Consider the following 17,355-nt stretch of genomic DNA (forward strand, 5'->3'; position numbering starts at 1 on the left):
CTGCATTGGGAAAAAGCGAACGGACTTTTTGCATGTCTGCAATGAATAGGCTTAAAAGGCTGATTCGAAGATGAAGCAAGGTAAGGCATGGTCTTTTTCTTCATGAAGCTTGAGCTTGTATTTGTCCTTATTTAACAACAATCGCATCTAGGAAGTGGCGCCTCTTCATTCGCGTTATGAAGAGAGCGTGGGAACAAAAACACGAAACATCAGGAAGGCTGAAACGCATTACAGTTGTCTCGAGATGTCGGTCATAAGAGCCGCGTACAACTGGCCCTCGTCGAGGTTGCTGTGCTCGCCGGATAATACGAGCGTGACATCGCGTTTCCGGGTTTCTTTTTCCCCCATCCTCGAGCGAAAGTGCCACTCTGCGAGGAAAATTCGCACAGCACACAAACGCGCGATTACGACGCGTCGTGGTCGTTAAGGCTGGACGAAAAAAAAAAGAGATACCGCATACGTCCGGGCCGCCTGGAACCTGGAGGGAAACGTGCTTTGGTCGTCCCCAATCAACTCTGCAGGCATGGCTCTCGCATCGGCGCCAGCCGGCACTCGGTACTTCCGCGCTTGTGACGGGCAACGGCGTGTGCCCGAACAGAATCGCGACCGGCTATAACCGGCAACGGCACGGTGTGTGCATTACCCCAAGTCATTCGCCAAATCACCTGCGCTCGTAAAACTGCGGAGGCAGGGTGGATACTCGGCTCTTTTTTTTACTTTGTGTGTGGAGTCTCCACACGCACAGTCACCGGGATAGATTGCTTGGCAGAGCCGCTGGCTGACTGTCAGACGTAGTACGTAACTGAGCTTATAATACGTGAACTAGAGGGGCGCATATGACGTTGGCGGTGCTAGTTTCTGTTGTTCCCGGATTCGGTTCTCATCTACCCGCTCTTTCTCTGTGTGTGTTGTGACAGAACAAGCCGTCATACACCCGTTTGTAAAAGGTAATCCGTACGGGTTTCGCAGCACGTTTTTTTTTTCTCGTTTGAAGCCACAGAGCACTTGGCATGCGTTTTGAAAGGGTCACATGTAGATGCTGTAATTAATTGTTGCGGCACTCTTGAGGAATCGAGACTTCGTATTGTAATCATACTATGGGGTGTCGACCCACACAGTACAGAGCGTGACGCAATATTTTCGTGTCAGTGATGATCAAGTAAACGAATTCTTGCTTGGAGAGGGTGAAGGTCCGTGCCTCCTTAGATCAGTGTTTATGAGTGTACAACGAAGGATGCTCGGTAAAATAACATAATTAGTCGTTGCATGTTCCTCTAATAGCAACCTTGACATTCAAGCGTTCGAACAATAGGCCTATGACGATGTATGTGTCAGATTCGCTGGTTGCCTGTATTCTTCACTTTATAAACTGGGCGTGTATTCCTAAAGTGCTCATGAGAAAGGGCCATTCGGGATAGGACACATCGCCACGATGATCCTTTCATTATTGCTTTGACCGCTATGTTGATTGGTGGTGCGTGCACGCAGGGCACTAATAAAACACAATTATGCGAGACCAATGTCCGAAATGTGCGTACAGTTCGTGACATGCTTTGTATGAAGATTTGTGCGTGGATAAAAAAAAAGTCCGTGGGCAGATCTCTGTAAACGACGTGATAATCGTTGGACAATATCGTAATTCCAAAACTCGCGTATACGTAAGCAAAGTGCGCGTCAGCCACATTATAAAGTGTTCATAGAGCTCGATGAGGGTTGCGCGTGGCCCGCTTACCAGAGTACGTGGAATTCCTGTGTGTCGACGAACAGTGCTTGGTTGCAGGAGATGTCCAGCTGTTGAAGGCTAGGGGACACCAGCGACGAGAGGGTCACCTTGCTCAGCAAGTTGCACGACACGTCGAGCACCTACATGGAAGGCCACGATGTTCACGGAAATGAAGGAGGAACTTTCTCATGCTGACATTGTTCGTGAGAGTCGGTTCGAGTTAATTATTCGTGATGTCCAACGTGATAGCTATAGGATGGTCGTGGTACAGCTCATGGGTGTCATTCCCTTCATTCGCGCTGGTGCGCGGCCTCTCGCAATGACCACCCTCTTACCCAAAATCCATTAAGGATGAATACAAACAGTCAAACGAGCATAAATAAATAAATAAATAAATAAATAAATAAATAAATAAATAAATAAATAAATAAATAAATAAAAGACGCGTATGAGAGGTGCAGAATCACAATAAATGGGAAGATTAGATAATAAAGCTTTATCGGCTCGTGCCATGAAATAAGGTATTTAGCGAAAACTTCTGTGCACGGCTATATGCAGCTGAACGATTAATTTTGAAACCATCCCATTGCAACCTTATAGACAAAGTTGCAGAATCTGGCACTTCGTTTTTGACGCTATACCACAGGAAGGAAGGCGTCGCGATGGCACGATGTCCAGCCACCTAATTCAGAAGGAATCGAGATAGAATTAAACTTTTACACCACTCTTGCGAAATTCAGCGAATATCCCCCATTCATGCACTGTAGCCTGACCGACAGTCCCGAAGGACCTGAAAGGCGGGGTTTTATGTGCGCACCTTGAGGGAACGGCTGTGCTCGAAATTCGGCAATGTGTCGAGCCGGTTGCAGTTGAGAAGCAGGGCCTCGAGTGCGGGCAGAGAAGGCAGCGTGTCTGGAAGCTGCTGCAGCGCGTTGCCCGTCAACACCAGGTCGCGCAGGCTCTCCAGCTCGGATATCCTGCGAAATGCCTTCTTTAATAACGAACGCTTGCTATTCAGTGTGCTAGAGAGGAAATGACACTACACGTACGCACACATGTATATACCATACTGCGTTGCAAAATAAAAGAAAATTATCAACTGTTTCCCCGAAGGGAACCCTGGTGGCATGCGAAGCAGCAGCGGTGCGCACGGCGTTGACCAACGGGCGTCGACGCGGGCGCTGGAAAAACGGTTCCTTTTACGTTAAAAGCCATGTTACCTCGTGTCCGTGTGACTTGGACGCTGATTTTTAAGATTCCCTCTCATATTTACGAGCTTCAACACACGAATCATTCCACCGCTCTATAGGCAGTAATGTGTACATTTTTGTTCGCATAACAGTATGCAAACGAGTCCCAAAGATCCCTTGATTTGCACGTGTAAAACACCGTGAAGCCCCGCCGCGGTGGTCTAGTGGCTAAGGTACTCGGCTACTGACCCGCAGGTCGCGGGATCGAATCCCGGCTGCGGCGGCTGCATTTCCGATGGAGGCGGAAATGTTGTAGGCCCGTGTGCTCAGATTTGGGTGCACGTTAAAGAACCCCAGGTGGTCGAAATTTCCGGAGCCCTCCACTACGGCGTCTCTCATAATCATATGGTGGTTTTGGGACGTTAAACCCCACATATCAATCAAAACGCCGTGAAGACTGTACACTGCTACACATTTACTGCATGCGATAGCCGTACGCTTGTTAGTAGCCCCCTCTCCCTTTAATTTTATGGCTTTTAGGAGCTTGCTCCTTATGCTCGAGCCTTGTCCAGCCATCCCACCGTCGTAGCCACGCTCCCTTTGAAGCAAATGACAGGTTCGGAACGCAATGCGCGCGTCTGTCTTCTTGCATCAGAGAGCATGCTGGGAAAGCGACGATACGCTAGCAAAACGCGAGCTGCGGCGCGATACTATAGTGCGACCGGTGTCCATTGTCGTGCCTATAGTTGGCACCAAGGAGGTTTAAATAACTTTTTGGGTGGCACCGTTCCAAGGAACGCGGCGCTTGAGACTTCCGGTTGAATTTGGCGATTTTAGCGGAGTAGGGAAGGGGCGGGGTGCGCTGCAACGAACCTTCACTATAATCAAATCAAATCAAATCAAGTTTTATTATTTCATAATATGATGCACAGACAAGAATATAATAATAATAATAATAATAATAATAATAATAATAATAATAATAATAATAATAATAATAATAATAATAATAATAATAATAATAATAATAATAATAATAATAATAATAATAATAATAATAATAATAACCGTTCGCTTTTAACGTCCTAAAACCTTCGCGGCCCCTGATAGGCACGTCTTTGTACGATGGTCGAGTAGATGCATGGAGGATTCACGGTTTACCAGATCTAACCTCCGGAGCAAGCTCCTTTATCATCATTCACTTCGTGGATATGGCGTCATTTCTTTGTTAATGCGTATAGTTTTTTTCATTCATTCTCAGTCGCTCCAATCAATTAATACGTAACCCGGTTTTGTTGATCACTCAATTTACTAATGACTTACTTTCTTAATTTGTGTTGTACCTCGCGCAAGCGCGTTTTCAAAGGGTACGTCCCGTGCTCGGCATGTCTATAGACCTTTTTTTGTTTACTCGCATGAAAAATGGGCTGAATGATGTTGCATTACTCGCGGTATGCACATGCCCTGTGTTGGTCTTACCTGCCAGGGACGGTGTGCAGCTGGTTGTACGCCAGCTGGAGCACCTTGAGACCGGGGCATGCCAAGACCAGAGGCCAAACCTGCTCGTCCGTGAGGCCCGTCCGTGTGAGAAGAAGCCAGCGCAGCGGGAAGCTCGTCTGATCGGGCCGCGCCAGTGACGACAGCTTGTTGTACGACGCATTCAGCCACTGAAGCCTACGCACATATACATGGAAATCGCTGGAGAACGGCCTCGAAGGGAGCTGGGCTTCGCTTATTCGCACTGTGTATGCTTCCAAGGGGTGACCATGTGCTTCGACGACTTGTTGTTGGTTGCATTACACTCTAAAACGACCTTATGAACACGCGTATGAACGCGTCGGCTTTAGAATACTTTCACTCCGTTTTCGGGCTTCTGATAGCAAACCAACAGACCTCGCACTACTGTTTTCAGTCAGCCAAAACAATGCAGCTTAAGTGTAAGTCTGTAATGTATATCCTGATAGATATACTAAGTTGAGTTGTATAATACGGGCAATATGTTTTGACTACTGCATACAAATTTTTTTAATAATATGAACCTAGTGAGTGTCGAGCTTTTGCAGAAGTACTGTGCAAGGCATACTTTTTTTTTTCGCCTCTTATGATACTAGTATAAACTGGTTTAAGAAAAAAATGTATTTTTAAATATTGAGTTAATGGGAAATTTTGAGGTTGTAACGTTTTGACGTAGCCTTATAAATTTTGAAAGACAATCGCACCTAACTTTAGATACGCGTCATCGGCACATTTCAACGCTTCACACCTGTATAACGCACGTACCTGTATGCATGGCGGAGCAGGTTTGGCGGCAAGGCAGTCAGGCAGTTGTGTTGTAGGTCGAGATGGCGGATGTGACATTGCGCAGTGATGCTTTCAGGGAAGCTGGCGATGTTGTTGTGATTGAGTCGCACTGTGTCCAGCTGAGACAATGTCGGGCTGAACAGACTGGAAGCGGGACAAGGTGCTTATTCAGATAACAGGTGTCATAATTCACGAAGCAGTGCAAATACGAGAGTATGTGATTTGTAAGAACGCGTGCCGCCAAACGAGCTATGTGGTGCATGCATTAGCAAGGTGACCAGCCGTCGAAGAACATCAGTCTTTGTATGCGATCTTATAAAGCATGGCGAATTCAGCACCAATCGGCCCACGGTCAGATTCACGAAGCCGATATAGCTATGAAAATTTTTCGAGTTGAGCCTGATTCGTTGCTTATCAAGTTATATTCACACGATGGACCGAATTCTTGGTTTAGGCGATGCACTATGGCGTGATCCGAATCAGTGCCACCGACGGACGGCACACCTTGCGTCCGTGTCACGCTCGTTCGTTGTCTTATTCAGCTGTCTTGTCCATCGCTTGAATACAGCTTCACAAGAAGCGAGATTGCAATCGTGAATCAAGTACAGGCGTGAGCATAAGCGTGCAGGCCACGGGATCGCGTGGCCGAAGGCATCGACGCGCTATCTAGCGACGAGACGTCTGCTGCGGTGCGCATGCGCATCCCATCGTATCAGTTGGCCTCTCATGTCGCTTAGACTCGCTCTCTCCGACAGTCTCGTAGCCAAAACGACACGTGGGGGTCGCTGTCTTTGATCCATCGAATTTGTACCATGCTTTTTTTCCCTTGTTTTTTTTTTTTTTCACGTAGCGGCTGCGACAGCACCGGTTTCAGCACCGGGCTCGCGTCAATCAATCAATCAATCAATCAACCAATCAATCAATCAATCAATCAATCAATCAATCAATCAATCAATCAATCAGTTTATTATCATGTCATAAAAGGATGTTACAGGGAGTAAAATATACATATCATTATTTATAACGTTATACATATACATATCGATATACATATCGTTATTTATAGCGTTTGATTAGCACAACTGAGCGTAGCCAGCCTCACAAAACCTGATGAAGCCTAGCACACAAAACTAAATTTTCTAAGCTCAGCTTGCCTTTGTCGCGTTAGGCCAAGTTGAACTGAAATGAGCCTAGTTAAGTGAATGTAAGTGTAGCCGAATTTAATCTATAGCCTATAGTTGAGTGCGGTATCACCTAATAAATTTGGGCTTAAGTAAGCTTAAGCCCAGTCCAAGTTGCTGTTTTTATGTTAAGCGTAGTGAAGCTTCTATGCGCGCAAATGGGCCGATAAAAGTACACGTGCAGCCAACTTCGAGCACAGCTGATCAAGCTGTCATTTAATTTAGAAGATCAGTCCAAATAAAGCAAACCTTATCGTGGCCAATTAATCCAAGTCGGCGTCCCCAAGAGTCTATAGAGGCACCAAACTCCAAAAGATACTAATTCACCCGTAGTGACACTAAAACAGTGAAGTTCATTTATGTCTAATTAGAGTTAGTCCAGACAGGCACTGGTTACGATGTATTAATTATTCTAATATTCAATCACACACATTATATAATAGAGTTTCAAGTGATATAATTACGCTAATTATGCATAACTAAGCTAATGATCGAGGCAGCGCGAAGGTAAGCATCCAAAAATCAGACTAAGCATGATTGATCATGGCATTATCAAACTAGTCTGATTAAAGTTTGGCGTAATTAGGCAAGTTCTCATAAAACAAATAAAGTAATCGAAGTTGAATTTCTATGAGCTCCGACAATTGAAGCTAAAAAGATACTAATTACTGATCACCAAGTTTAGCATCATTAGGTTAAAGTAAATTTAATTATCCTTAAGACTAATTTTAATTATGTCATCGTACTTATTGGCGCTTGTTTCGTCATAACTAGGCTCACTGAAGTTCAACTTGGCATAACGCGACGAATCAAGCTGAGCTGAGAAAACTTAATTTTGTGTGCTTGGCTTCATCTGGTTTTGAGAGGCTGGCTACGCTTAGTTATTGTAATCAATCGGTATAAAGAACAGCGTGAGCCCGGTGCTGATACCAACACCGTCGCAGCCGCTACGTAAAAAAAAAGAAGAAGACAGCACAAATTTGATGGAACAAAGACAGCGACACCTATAGTTTTCGTTTTGGCTACGAGCGCGTCGGTTAGACCGATGTGATAGGCCAACTGATACCATGGGACGCGCATGCGCATGGTAGCAGGCGTCTCGTCGCCAGATAGCGCGTCGATGCCTTAGGCCACGCAATCACATGCATGGTCTGCACACTTATGCTCACGCCTGTACATGACATGCTGGCGGTTGTGTGATTTGTTACGTGAGTTCGGCGCTTTAGGAACTTCATATACTTGCCGGGAGTATAGTTCAAAGCGCCCATGGCGTGCCGGGACCGGATTCACAGAGCTTTTCGTCGGCATAAACTGTTCGTACTTTGCTGGCCTCCTTCGTTATTAGGTCGGATATGACGAAAACCCGGGGCCTGTTTTAACGAACCATTCTTGCTATACGAACTCTATATAGGTTGAGAAGGCAGTCGACCAGCCACAAGCATTTCGCAAGAGTGAGGATGTTCCCGAATTTCCCCGGTGATTAGTTGTGTCCCACGGGAATAGTGCTCGTGTTACATGCGTCCCAGAGAACTACGGGTTGTTTGCATTGTGCACGCTCATACCGGATGGATGAATAGATGGAAAGAACTTTGTTCGCGTCATGTACAGAGAAGCAGCGGGGAGGTCATGAATGTGAGTTATCTTTATTTTCTCGCTTCTATTCACTATTTCTCTCGCAAAAATCAGTAACGCATTGATTTTTTGTTAACTATGGGTTAAATACACTAATTAAGGCTCAGTTCACCAAGATCAACAGCGAGCTTCAAATTCCGTTTCACGTAATAATCGTTCCGCGTATCTAAGAAGCACGGGACTCACCCGGCGGGAACGGAAGTGAGGCAGTTGTGGCCCAGGTCCAAGTGTTGGGCGCTGCGTGCCTGGGGCACCCAGTAGGGCACTTGCACGAGCTGGTTCCTGCGAAAGTGCATACACGGATGCTTTGACCCAGTCGTGTAGACATACGTCACCTTAAAAAGTGGGTCGGATGTGTACAATGTCTACACTATACTGCATGGTCAATGCAAGTGCCTTACATCGTGCGTTTAAGCTATTCGCGTGAGTTAGTTCAACAAGAACAGTGTGATGTCGACAACCCATTCGCAGTGCTGTAAAAGGGCTGTCCCACCTTAACCACTGCTTTGATTCAACCGGTTATACATGCATCGCCGTCCCGCATATTTAGATTTCTCTTTGATGCTATCGGCTAGTCTAATCTCAAACGCGACATGACATAATGTATGTACAGTTAGAAACATGTGGCCAAATGCACACAGCTTCTTGTTCTGAAATGCCCATTGTCATTTGTTGAGAGCTGGGCTATGGAACCGAAATGTGGACCACGGGCTCATACTTCTGGGCACGATCTTACATTAAAATTATTCGTAAGAGCAAATGCAAGTTTATCGACATGCTGCACTTTTGCTTTTTAATGAATGTACCTAACAAGAGGTTGGTGGTTATGTGTAGAGCCAGCTACTCTCTTACACGATAACTGTATTATTAGCGAACGTGGTCGGCCGGTGGCAAACAACACTTTTAACGAAAAATAGTTTTATTTAGACCCTTAACTGGAAAATCGGTCAAGAAGGATGATCGTTGCGTTTACTTGGTTCAGGGTTTTCGTGTTTGTTCAAGTAGCCGCGCGAACCATTTAACAATGGCGCTACAGGAAGCGCGAGTGCTTAAGTGAGAAACGTCTCTGTAACCTGACGCTGTTGTAGCCATTGTTACTTGACGTAACTGGGACAATTGTAAAATTGATACTTTCTCCTGAAATTAGGCATAACGAGAAAACGCCCGAGTCCGGTATGTCACCTAACTTTGTGTCCCACAATTGCTTATGTAATCCACTATTTACATGAGACTTGCTAGAATCAGTATGACTTTGCAACCATTTGTCCAAATAGACAGCTTTCTAAAATTTTCTTACAATGTGAAAGGGAAAGCGCTGGTCGTTGGATATTGTTTTCAGAAAAAAAAGTGGTAATCTATACATCACACATCAATATATAGTGAAACGAAATATACTCACGTTGACAGATCGATGTAGCTTAGTACATTGCACGGTAGCGTGATGTCAACATTCTGTAGACCTGTGGGAATATGAAACATTCACATTTTCAAAAAGAATTTGCGAGCAGTTGGCCCGCGTCATCGTAGCAGAGACATTTAAATATGCGATGAGAAAGACACAAGCGACTATATTCTATCCCACTGCAATGTTGATGTGAAAACTGCCTCTGCGTGATTAATTAGTGGGCTTTATTCTCGGAGAGTGATAATGCTGAACTCTAAATTACTGTTTTCGGACGTATGCAAGATCTGATGCACAATAGTGTGTGTGTGTGTGTGTGTGTGTGTGCGTGCGTGTGTGTATGTGGTACGTTAGAACTGATGGGTTGCTACAGATAGTGGGCTATTAGGTTTTTATAATTATAACAGATATCAACGAGAATACTTATTACAGATCATCTCGTTTTTATGGCACCTATGTTAAGACTTCCTTTTTTTTCATCGACAGAATACCACTGACGGTTATGACTAGAGCAGAGCGTTTCGAGACGGCCTCCGGGCAGACTGAGCTCGCTGAGGCAGTTCCGTGAACAGTCCAGGTGGCGAAGGCGATTAGTTGTCGGTAGCCGCAGTTCTTCGATTCTGTTCCAACTCACGTCCAACGATTGCAGGTTCTGAAAAAAATTCAACATTTTTTAACCATCGATCGTCATGTTAGCGTTTAGAAATCCATCGACCAAGCATAAAATGTCAGACATGAAAAAAAAAAAAAGAATTAAAGCGAAAAGAAACAGGAGTATTTTGGAATTGGTCCGCTACATTGAAATGTCCATATGCTCCTTATTTAACTTTTTTCATATTTTGTTAACAAATGTATGGAGCCTGGAAGAAACGAAGGAAAGAAGAGCTTTGTTATGAAGTGTTCATGAGCGTCAAAACAGCGCATAAACAACGGAAGAGCACAAAGTAATATACGGGTATTGTTCGCCAAATTGTTCGTTGAAGATAAATAAAACAGAGCAAGTCAATTTAGTTTGCGCGCTCATTATTTAAATTATTACTCCTAGAGCATGTAAATCATTTATTAGCGGTAGCATAAACATAATCTAATCTGTTTTTGTTTTTGTACATGGGTTGTCGCGAGGAGATTGGGACAGAATTGGCTCCTTTCGTGACAACATCGTGAAATTTCACTGTTTCGCAAAACAGTGTAATCATTTTGAAATCAACGGCATGTGACAAGCTCTTACTTTACGCACATTCTTACACCAGCCACGTTTTCCCTCGGTGAAACGTTGACAACGCGCAGTCTGGGCGAGGCGGCGCCTAGCACGGATGCGAAGCATCCGAAACTTTCACGCGCGGGGAAATGAATACACGCGCATCTTGAACACAGGATAAGCGCTAAAGAAATCTTACACCTTTCACACGGATACATTTGACACCAACTGTCCATGCAAGTGCTGTGCGCAGTCTCTCCTATCACGTTTCGCTGCATCGCCCGTTTTGCTGTTACTCAGCCACGTCCTCACACACTGGACGTCCCAGCTAAGTTTAGCCGAGCTTAAAAAATACAAACAGAAACGGGTACAGTATACGGTTACTGGGCCGAAACGGTGCCTGGTCGTCAGTCCACTTCCGTAAACAATGTAATTTGTTGGTTCAGTCAGTGACTTGGCTAAATAAGTAAGTTAAAAAGATAAAACAAACAAGAAATTAACATGTAAAAGAAAATGAGTAGCCGGAACCACACCGAGGAAAAAAAGACATTTGCTATAATGCTAGCGTCGACACCTAGAACTTCTAATAAGTGTGAAATATATTGAGAATGACGGCTTCACTTCGTGTCATTCACCGCTGCATTTTGTACATGATACAGCAGGTGAATTTGTTTTCCTCCTGCCCCCCCCCCCTTCCCCCCGTTTCTATATTTATACATCTCGCACATAACCTTCTCGGTGCAAAGAAGGTGCTAGGTAATGTTAACCGGAAGCAGCGTTTGCTGAGGGGCACGTCTGATACCCAGCACTGGGCTTTGGGATGACGAAGCGCACTGCCGATAGTCGGCAAGACGGATCAGCGGCGGAGGGTCATCTTTCCCATCCCTTCAGCCGGTAGCCGCAGAGCGCTTCCCACGCACTTAGACAGGGACACTCACAGTTGTGAAACAAGAAATCAAAAAGGAAGGGCTGAGAAGTCCTCGCGGTCTCTCGAAGTTCCCACCTGCAGGGCAGTGAAATCGGCGGCTCCCTGGATGCCGTTGGAGCGCAGGTCGAGGCGCCTGAGGGCCTGCAGCGCCTGCAGGACGGGGGGCGTCGCCAGCTGAGCGATGGCGTTGGCTGACAAGCGCAGGCTCTCGAGCGCCGTCAGTCGGGCCAGACCCTCCGGTAGCGCCGTGAGCCGGTTCCCGCTGGCGCTGAGCACGCGCAGCTGGACCAGTGCCGATAGCTCGGCCGGAAGGTCGTGCAACTCGTTGAAGTCCACGTGCAGCTCGCGGAGCCTGCGCAAGCGAAAACTTCAAGCCACGCGCGCTCTCTTTTCTCACCTCCCGCACTAAAGAAACGTTCAGCTGGCGGAATAGGGTCGGACCGTATTTCACCTCGTGGGCGGGTTCATTCATGTGAATTGCGCGCGAAATTCCGTGAAACCAATTAACCTGCATGAACTCGCTCGTTAATCTCAGAAGTGAACCCGAAAAAGAAAAGTGTGCAAGGAGGCACTCTCTTTCTTTATTTGAGGTGTTTTATTTCACTTGTTTTTATTTTACAAGATATGGCAAAAATAAATGAAAGTACATTTGAAGCCGTCATTTACCCCAGTAAATATACTGTATATACAGAGTGTTTCAAGAAACCTTTTTGCTCGCTATCTTCACAGTTGCTTTTTATATAGTCACAGGCATCTTAACACGGTTGATGGTGTTACTTCGAACAATAATTAGCGAAGTGAAAAAATAATGAACTTTTTAATTAATGAAGCTTGACAGTTAAGTCCAATCGGAGAGTTCAAGTCCGTCGTGCGAAAAACCGATTGCCGCTTTGATATTTCAGAAAAGCGGCCTCTAGTAATAACTGCGAATTAACGAAATTCTCCCCAAGTCTGCTGCGAAACCGAAACGCGAAAGAGCGCTACTGAAATTAGAGAGTGTTGTTATATCAACCATCAACCGACGTCGGTGTGTGAGCTGCGCTATCAATTACAGCACGCACTACGCGCAAACGATATCTAACGGGGAAGAACTGTAGCCCTGTAACCACTCTTTCGAACGAATTCATTGTAGTTGTCTGCTAGTTGCGCTCTTCAGTCCATTGCTTTCGGTTTCTCCGCAGAATTCAGGAGAATTTCATTAATTTGTAGTTATTACTGGAGGCCACTTCTTTTTGATCTCAAATCGACAATGAGTTTTTCGCATCAAGAACTTCAATTCTCCCACTTGACCTAACTGCTGAAATTCACTAATTAAAAAGTTAATTATTTGACTTTCCTAGTTACCGTTCCAAATGATGTCGTCGACCTTCTTAAGATGTCTACCGCTACAGAAAAAGCAACTGTGAAGACAGCGAGCAAATAGCGTCTTTTGCTGATTTTTCAACAATATAGGACACATTTATTTATTCAAACACCCTGTATACTCCTGCATTTTCCTTAATCGATGAACGCTGGAAAACGTCGTATCACTGGAGGGCGGTTAAACGAGAATTGTTAAAACGATCGAGGGAGCGGTTCTCTTGCTTCATTATATATCCACTCTTCCCTTGCCGTAAATGTCAATAACAATACCTGCCACGCGAATGTCTGCGTTTGCAACACCGGGAAGCACGCAGCTAGCCGCCTACGCATCACCGGAAAAGTTTTCGGAGCACGGACGGCAGACGTGCCCGTGACTTCTTCGCCATGCATCGAAGGAATTAGCGATGCTACTACACCTTTCCTTTTCTCGAGTCCTGCATTAAAGAAAAATCTGTGTGTGTGAGAAAGAGAGGGCGAATTCGTATCGGAAAGTCTACTTCTGCAAATAACTACCGCACTTCTCACCATGAGCGGAAACATTGTGAGGCAATTCAAACGTTTCGCGGCTTTCGTGCTCCGCAAAGTTTTCCAGTCTACTTTCAAAGACGCGCAGGTTGCCGGTCGATAGCATAATCGGCGTTCATCTCCCTCGCTTCCGCTTGTAGTCCCACGCCTTGGTGCCCGAGGAAGGGCAAGCACAGCGCTCAGGTCGGACGGGGGGCCCCGCGCGACCCAATCTTGACCGCTCGGCTGGAAGTCGTCGGTGGCTGCGCGCACGCGAGCACGTCTTGACAGCTCCTTCGGCCGCAGATGAGAGGGCGACCGTTTCCGCTCCGGCGGACGCTAAAACACGGTTCCCCGGGCATCCTCACCAAAAAACCAGTCAGAAAGGCGTTCCTCGTGTGTGTACACGGCCCTGAGTCGATCGTGCACGCAACGGACCGGGCGACCTTCTCGCTGCGCTGTCGGTTTCTTGAACTGTCCGCCGGCGGTTGCCGTTGGGACAAGAACCACGCGCTGGCGGTGGTCACGCTCGCACTGTGGGAGCGCTTTCATCTTGGCTTGCGTCCGTTTTCATTTTCGTTCTTTTGCATCCCCGGCTTCCTATGAAGCGAAAAAAAAAAAAAAGTATGGGCACCCCGCGTCGGTCGATGCATGGAAACGAAGAAACGGAAACTGTTGTTCACGCAAGAATGCCAGCGGCGGCTTGAAGCGTTCGGCGCGGGCTCACACTCGCATCGTCGGCGACCGTTGTTGGTTCATAGGCGCAGCGCGCATGTAATACGCGCCGCGCTTTTTAATGCAGCGACTACTGATGCGTTTCGCGCCGGTGTGGCAATGGCGCGCCCCCGTCGTTCTTGCATTAAGGTATACAGCGCATTAGAATGGATTTGGAGGAAACGCACAGAGAGGGGAACATATAGCATGTCGTTTCTCCGAAAGCGCGCGTCCGAGTGGCGCAACCGCCGAGCCTGCATGCAGTGTTTAGGGGGTATGCCTCGCGCTTCACAATGAACCGATTGGTTACGAAACGACACACGGTAGCGGTTCTGTTTGTTGAGGTCGCTCATGTGGCGCGCTGAAATCGCTGTAATGCTTAAACGTGCACACCAGCGAGCGACGAACTTGTCTGATATACTATGCCGTGACCTTATTTTTTTTAATGATTTGCACCTCTGCACTTTTGCAAGATGAAATAAAGGCGCTATATGCTGTCACTATAGAAAGAGTCGTGTTTCAGAACAAAGAATAAGTTTATTGGGGCGTTTTCCTTGTGTATATTTATCAACGTCGCATCAGTCTTTATACCAAGTATTGAATTATCTATTTGGTGCAATAATACTTGGTGCATTCACACTGTAGTTTTTATTGGTATTTGGGACGTCAGACAAATGGGTTGTCATTGACAGTGTTGGAAAACCTGCGCCAATAGCGCCAACCTGTGCCAATTAGAAATTACTGCGCCATACGGCTCCCAAAAGGTATTTTCTGTCTGATTTGCTCTATATTGCTGCGCCACAGCATGGTTCTGAAACCACAAGTTGACAGCATGCTTCGTGAGCGGTTATTACGCGGTGGTCGCCGAACACGTGCATGCCCAGCAGCATTTGCGTATAGTCGCGCTGCTGCAAAATCACGGAATCAGCCAATTAATTATTGAAACTTCCACGTGATGGCGGTAGTGCCTTTTCTGATAACCATTGACAAAGAACGAAGGTGATGTGGCGCTTACCGTAAGGCGAGCCAGTATGACTTATCACCGACAAAAAGCACACGTGTGTGGCGTAGCGCCGCGTTAAGCCTACTGCACGCTTTTAGTTGCCGGCGACTACCTGAGAGCGCTGAGGCGCTGATCGCTGCCGCCTCAATCGTTGTGCGGGACTGTGTTCAGCGTGCACCGTTTTACAGAAACGAAAGGAGCTCTTCGTTGCGGAGTTCAGCGTTTTTGATCGCGGGCACCGAGACAGCAAGCGTAGCACACGCTTTGACGAGGCGACATCGCAAACACGCTCCCGTCCGCTGGCAGGACCACTAGAGCATCGCTTCCGGAAAGCTCGCATCGTCGCGTTAACGCAACAGGCTTCTCGCCGCATCTGTGCCCGGTTTGAAGCGGTGTGGGCACAAGCGGCTCGGCACGGTGTGTATACGACAAGTAAGCGTAGCGCTGCACGCAACTAGCCAGGAGGCGATCGGCTCCCTGCGACCGTACTGCGTCTAAAAAAAAAAAGAAAAAAAAACGTGTTAGTTTTTGTCAAGTAGCAAACCACGGCACACATCGCGGACAGCCGGTTACGTCCGTTTCGTCAGTCGCTGTGTTGCGGTTGTTTCCTTCCTCCATGGTGCCCCGCTGCGGTGGTCTAGTGGCTAAGGTACTCGGCTGCTGACCCGCAGGTCGCGGGTTCAAATCCCGGCTGCGGCGGCTGCATTTCCGATGGAGGCGGAAATGATGTAGGCCCGTGTGCTCAGATTTGGGTGCACGTTAAAGAACCCCAGGTGGTCGAAATTCCCGGAGCCCTCCACTACGGCGTCTCTCATAATCATATGGTGGTTTTGAGACGTTAAACCCCACAAATCCTTCCTCCATGCTGCCTTGGCTGCGTATCCCAGACCCCGCAGCAGTTTCGGAATGCTCTTTAGTGTCGTCACCGCGTGCAATCGGACGGTCGTGCATGACTGCCAGTCATCTGTGAACATTGGCAAAAAATAAAATAAAAAATAAATGGCTTCGTGGTGGGCACATTAGGAAATATTTTCTGTGGCACTTTATTTATTCCTTCTTGAGCGGCGATCGCGCACGTAAAGAAACGCGAATTGGTACTTCGTCATAGGCGAGCGGGACCTCCTTTTAAGTATACTAAACACATGTAACATTCTCGTATCCGTATCAATAAAAAAAACTGAATGAGAAGGGGGGGGGTGGCAAATTCGGCCTCGGTAGTCTATACGCAGACATACAGGGAGGGAGAGCCGCTGCGACAAACGCCCCCCCCCTCCCCCCCCCTTAAGGGGAACCCGACGCATACTTATGTACTTAGCGGTAAGGCATACTAAATTCAGTGCGCAGTTAGCCGCGTTCCCAGCAGGCTCTCATCATGTATGTACGTGTTAACGAGGTCTTACTGTAATGAGCTTTGAATGCGGCTGTGTGTTCGTGCATATGCTTCTTATGTGATTCTTGAAGGGAAAAGAAGAGAAAAGTGAGGCCCGTAACTGTATGCATCAGTATTGTGAGACACAATATTAATGAGAACTTACAGACAGTAATGCCAGGGAAAGCACAGGGCCTCTTACTAGAAGTAATTGCAACGCAAATGTGGAGAAAGAAAAGTGGATGAAAAACTAACTTACCACTTGCAGGATTCGAATCTGTGACCTTCGAATAACGTGTCCGATGCTCTATTATTGAGCTACATTGAACTAAGTTTCAGCTAAATTTCCTTCCTCTCTTCTGTGTGTTCCCGTGCGTGCTCCAAACATAGAGATAGCTGCTCCAAAAGCAGATTTTGCCTGCTCCAATGGCTGATCCAGAATGCTGGAAGGCATTCCCACCATTGCATTGGTCTAAGGGACAGTAGTTTGCAAAAATGCAACCAATTGCAATTGATTACAACGCAATTCAAGTGGCTGCTGTGCCACTGCACACTTTGTTGATGCTGTTGCTGATAATGATGATTAATTATTTCTGGGTGTTTTTTGATGATAACAATTCAATCACTCACTCGTTGCCCAATCGGTATGTTTTGACACCTGACGCGGTTATATACGCTTCTTCCACGTTAGTATGACATGCGTTAAGGAGACTGCTCACACTAAATGACATTCATATAGCGTTTTTTCTTTCTTGTTTTTGAGTCTTCTTCCACGTAGTATGACATGCGTTAAGGAGACTGCTCACACTAAATGACATTCATATAGCGTTTTTTCTTTCTTGTTTTTG

The 17,355-nt window shown here is 46.4% G+C and overlaps 1 protein-coding gene across 1 annotated transcript in view; it reads right to left on the reverse strand.

Annotated features, from left to right (window-relative positions):
- LOC119176732 (PH domain leucine-rich repeat-containing protein phosphatase 1) overlaps positions 1-17,355 on the reverse strand; it is a 49,635-nt gene that overhangs the window by 5,215 nt on the left and 27,065 nt on the right. The window contains exons 2-9 of the mRNA XM_075877248.1: positions 11,631-11,907; positions 9,928-10,081; positions 9,427-9,487; positions 8,214-8,309; positions 5,194-5,358; positions 4,393-4,587; positions 2,541-2,700; positions 1,733-1,863 (exon numbers count right to left, since the gene is read on the reverse strand). Of these exons, the coding sequence (XP_075733363.1) occupies positions 1,733-1,863; positions 2,541-2,700; positions 4,393-4,587; positions 5,194-5,358; positions 8,214-8,309; positions 9,427-9,487; positions 9,928-10,081; positions 11,631-11,907 (1,239 nt within the window). The remainder of the gene's footprint in view (positions 1-1,732; positions 1,864-2,540; positions 2,701-4,392; positions 4,588-5,193; positions 5,359-8,213; positions 8,310-9,426; positions 9,488-9,927; positions 10,082-11,630; positions 11,908-17,355) is intronic.

Source organism: Rhipicephalus microplus, chromosome X (assembly GCF_043290135.1).
Source record: "Rhipicephalus microplus isolate Deutch F79 chromosome X, USDA_Rmic, whole genome shotgun sequence".
NCBI classification, from domain to species: domain Eukaryota; kingdom Metazoa; phylum Arthropoda; class Arachnida; order Ixodida; family Ixodidae; genus Rhipicephalus; species Rhipicephalus microplus.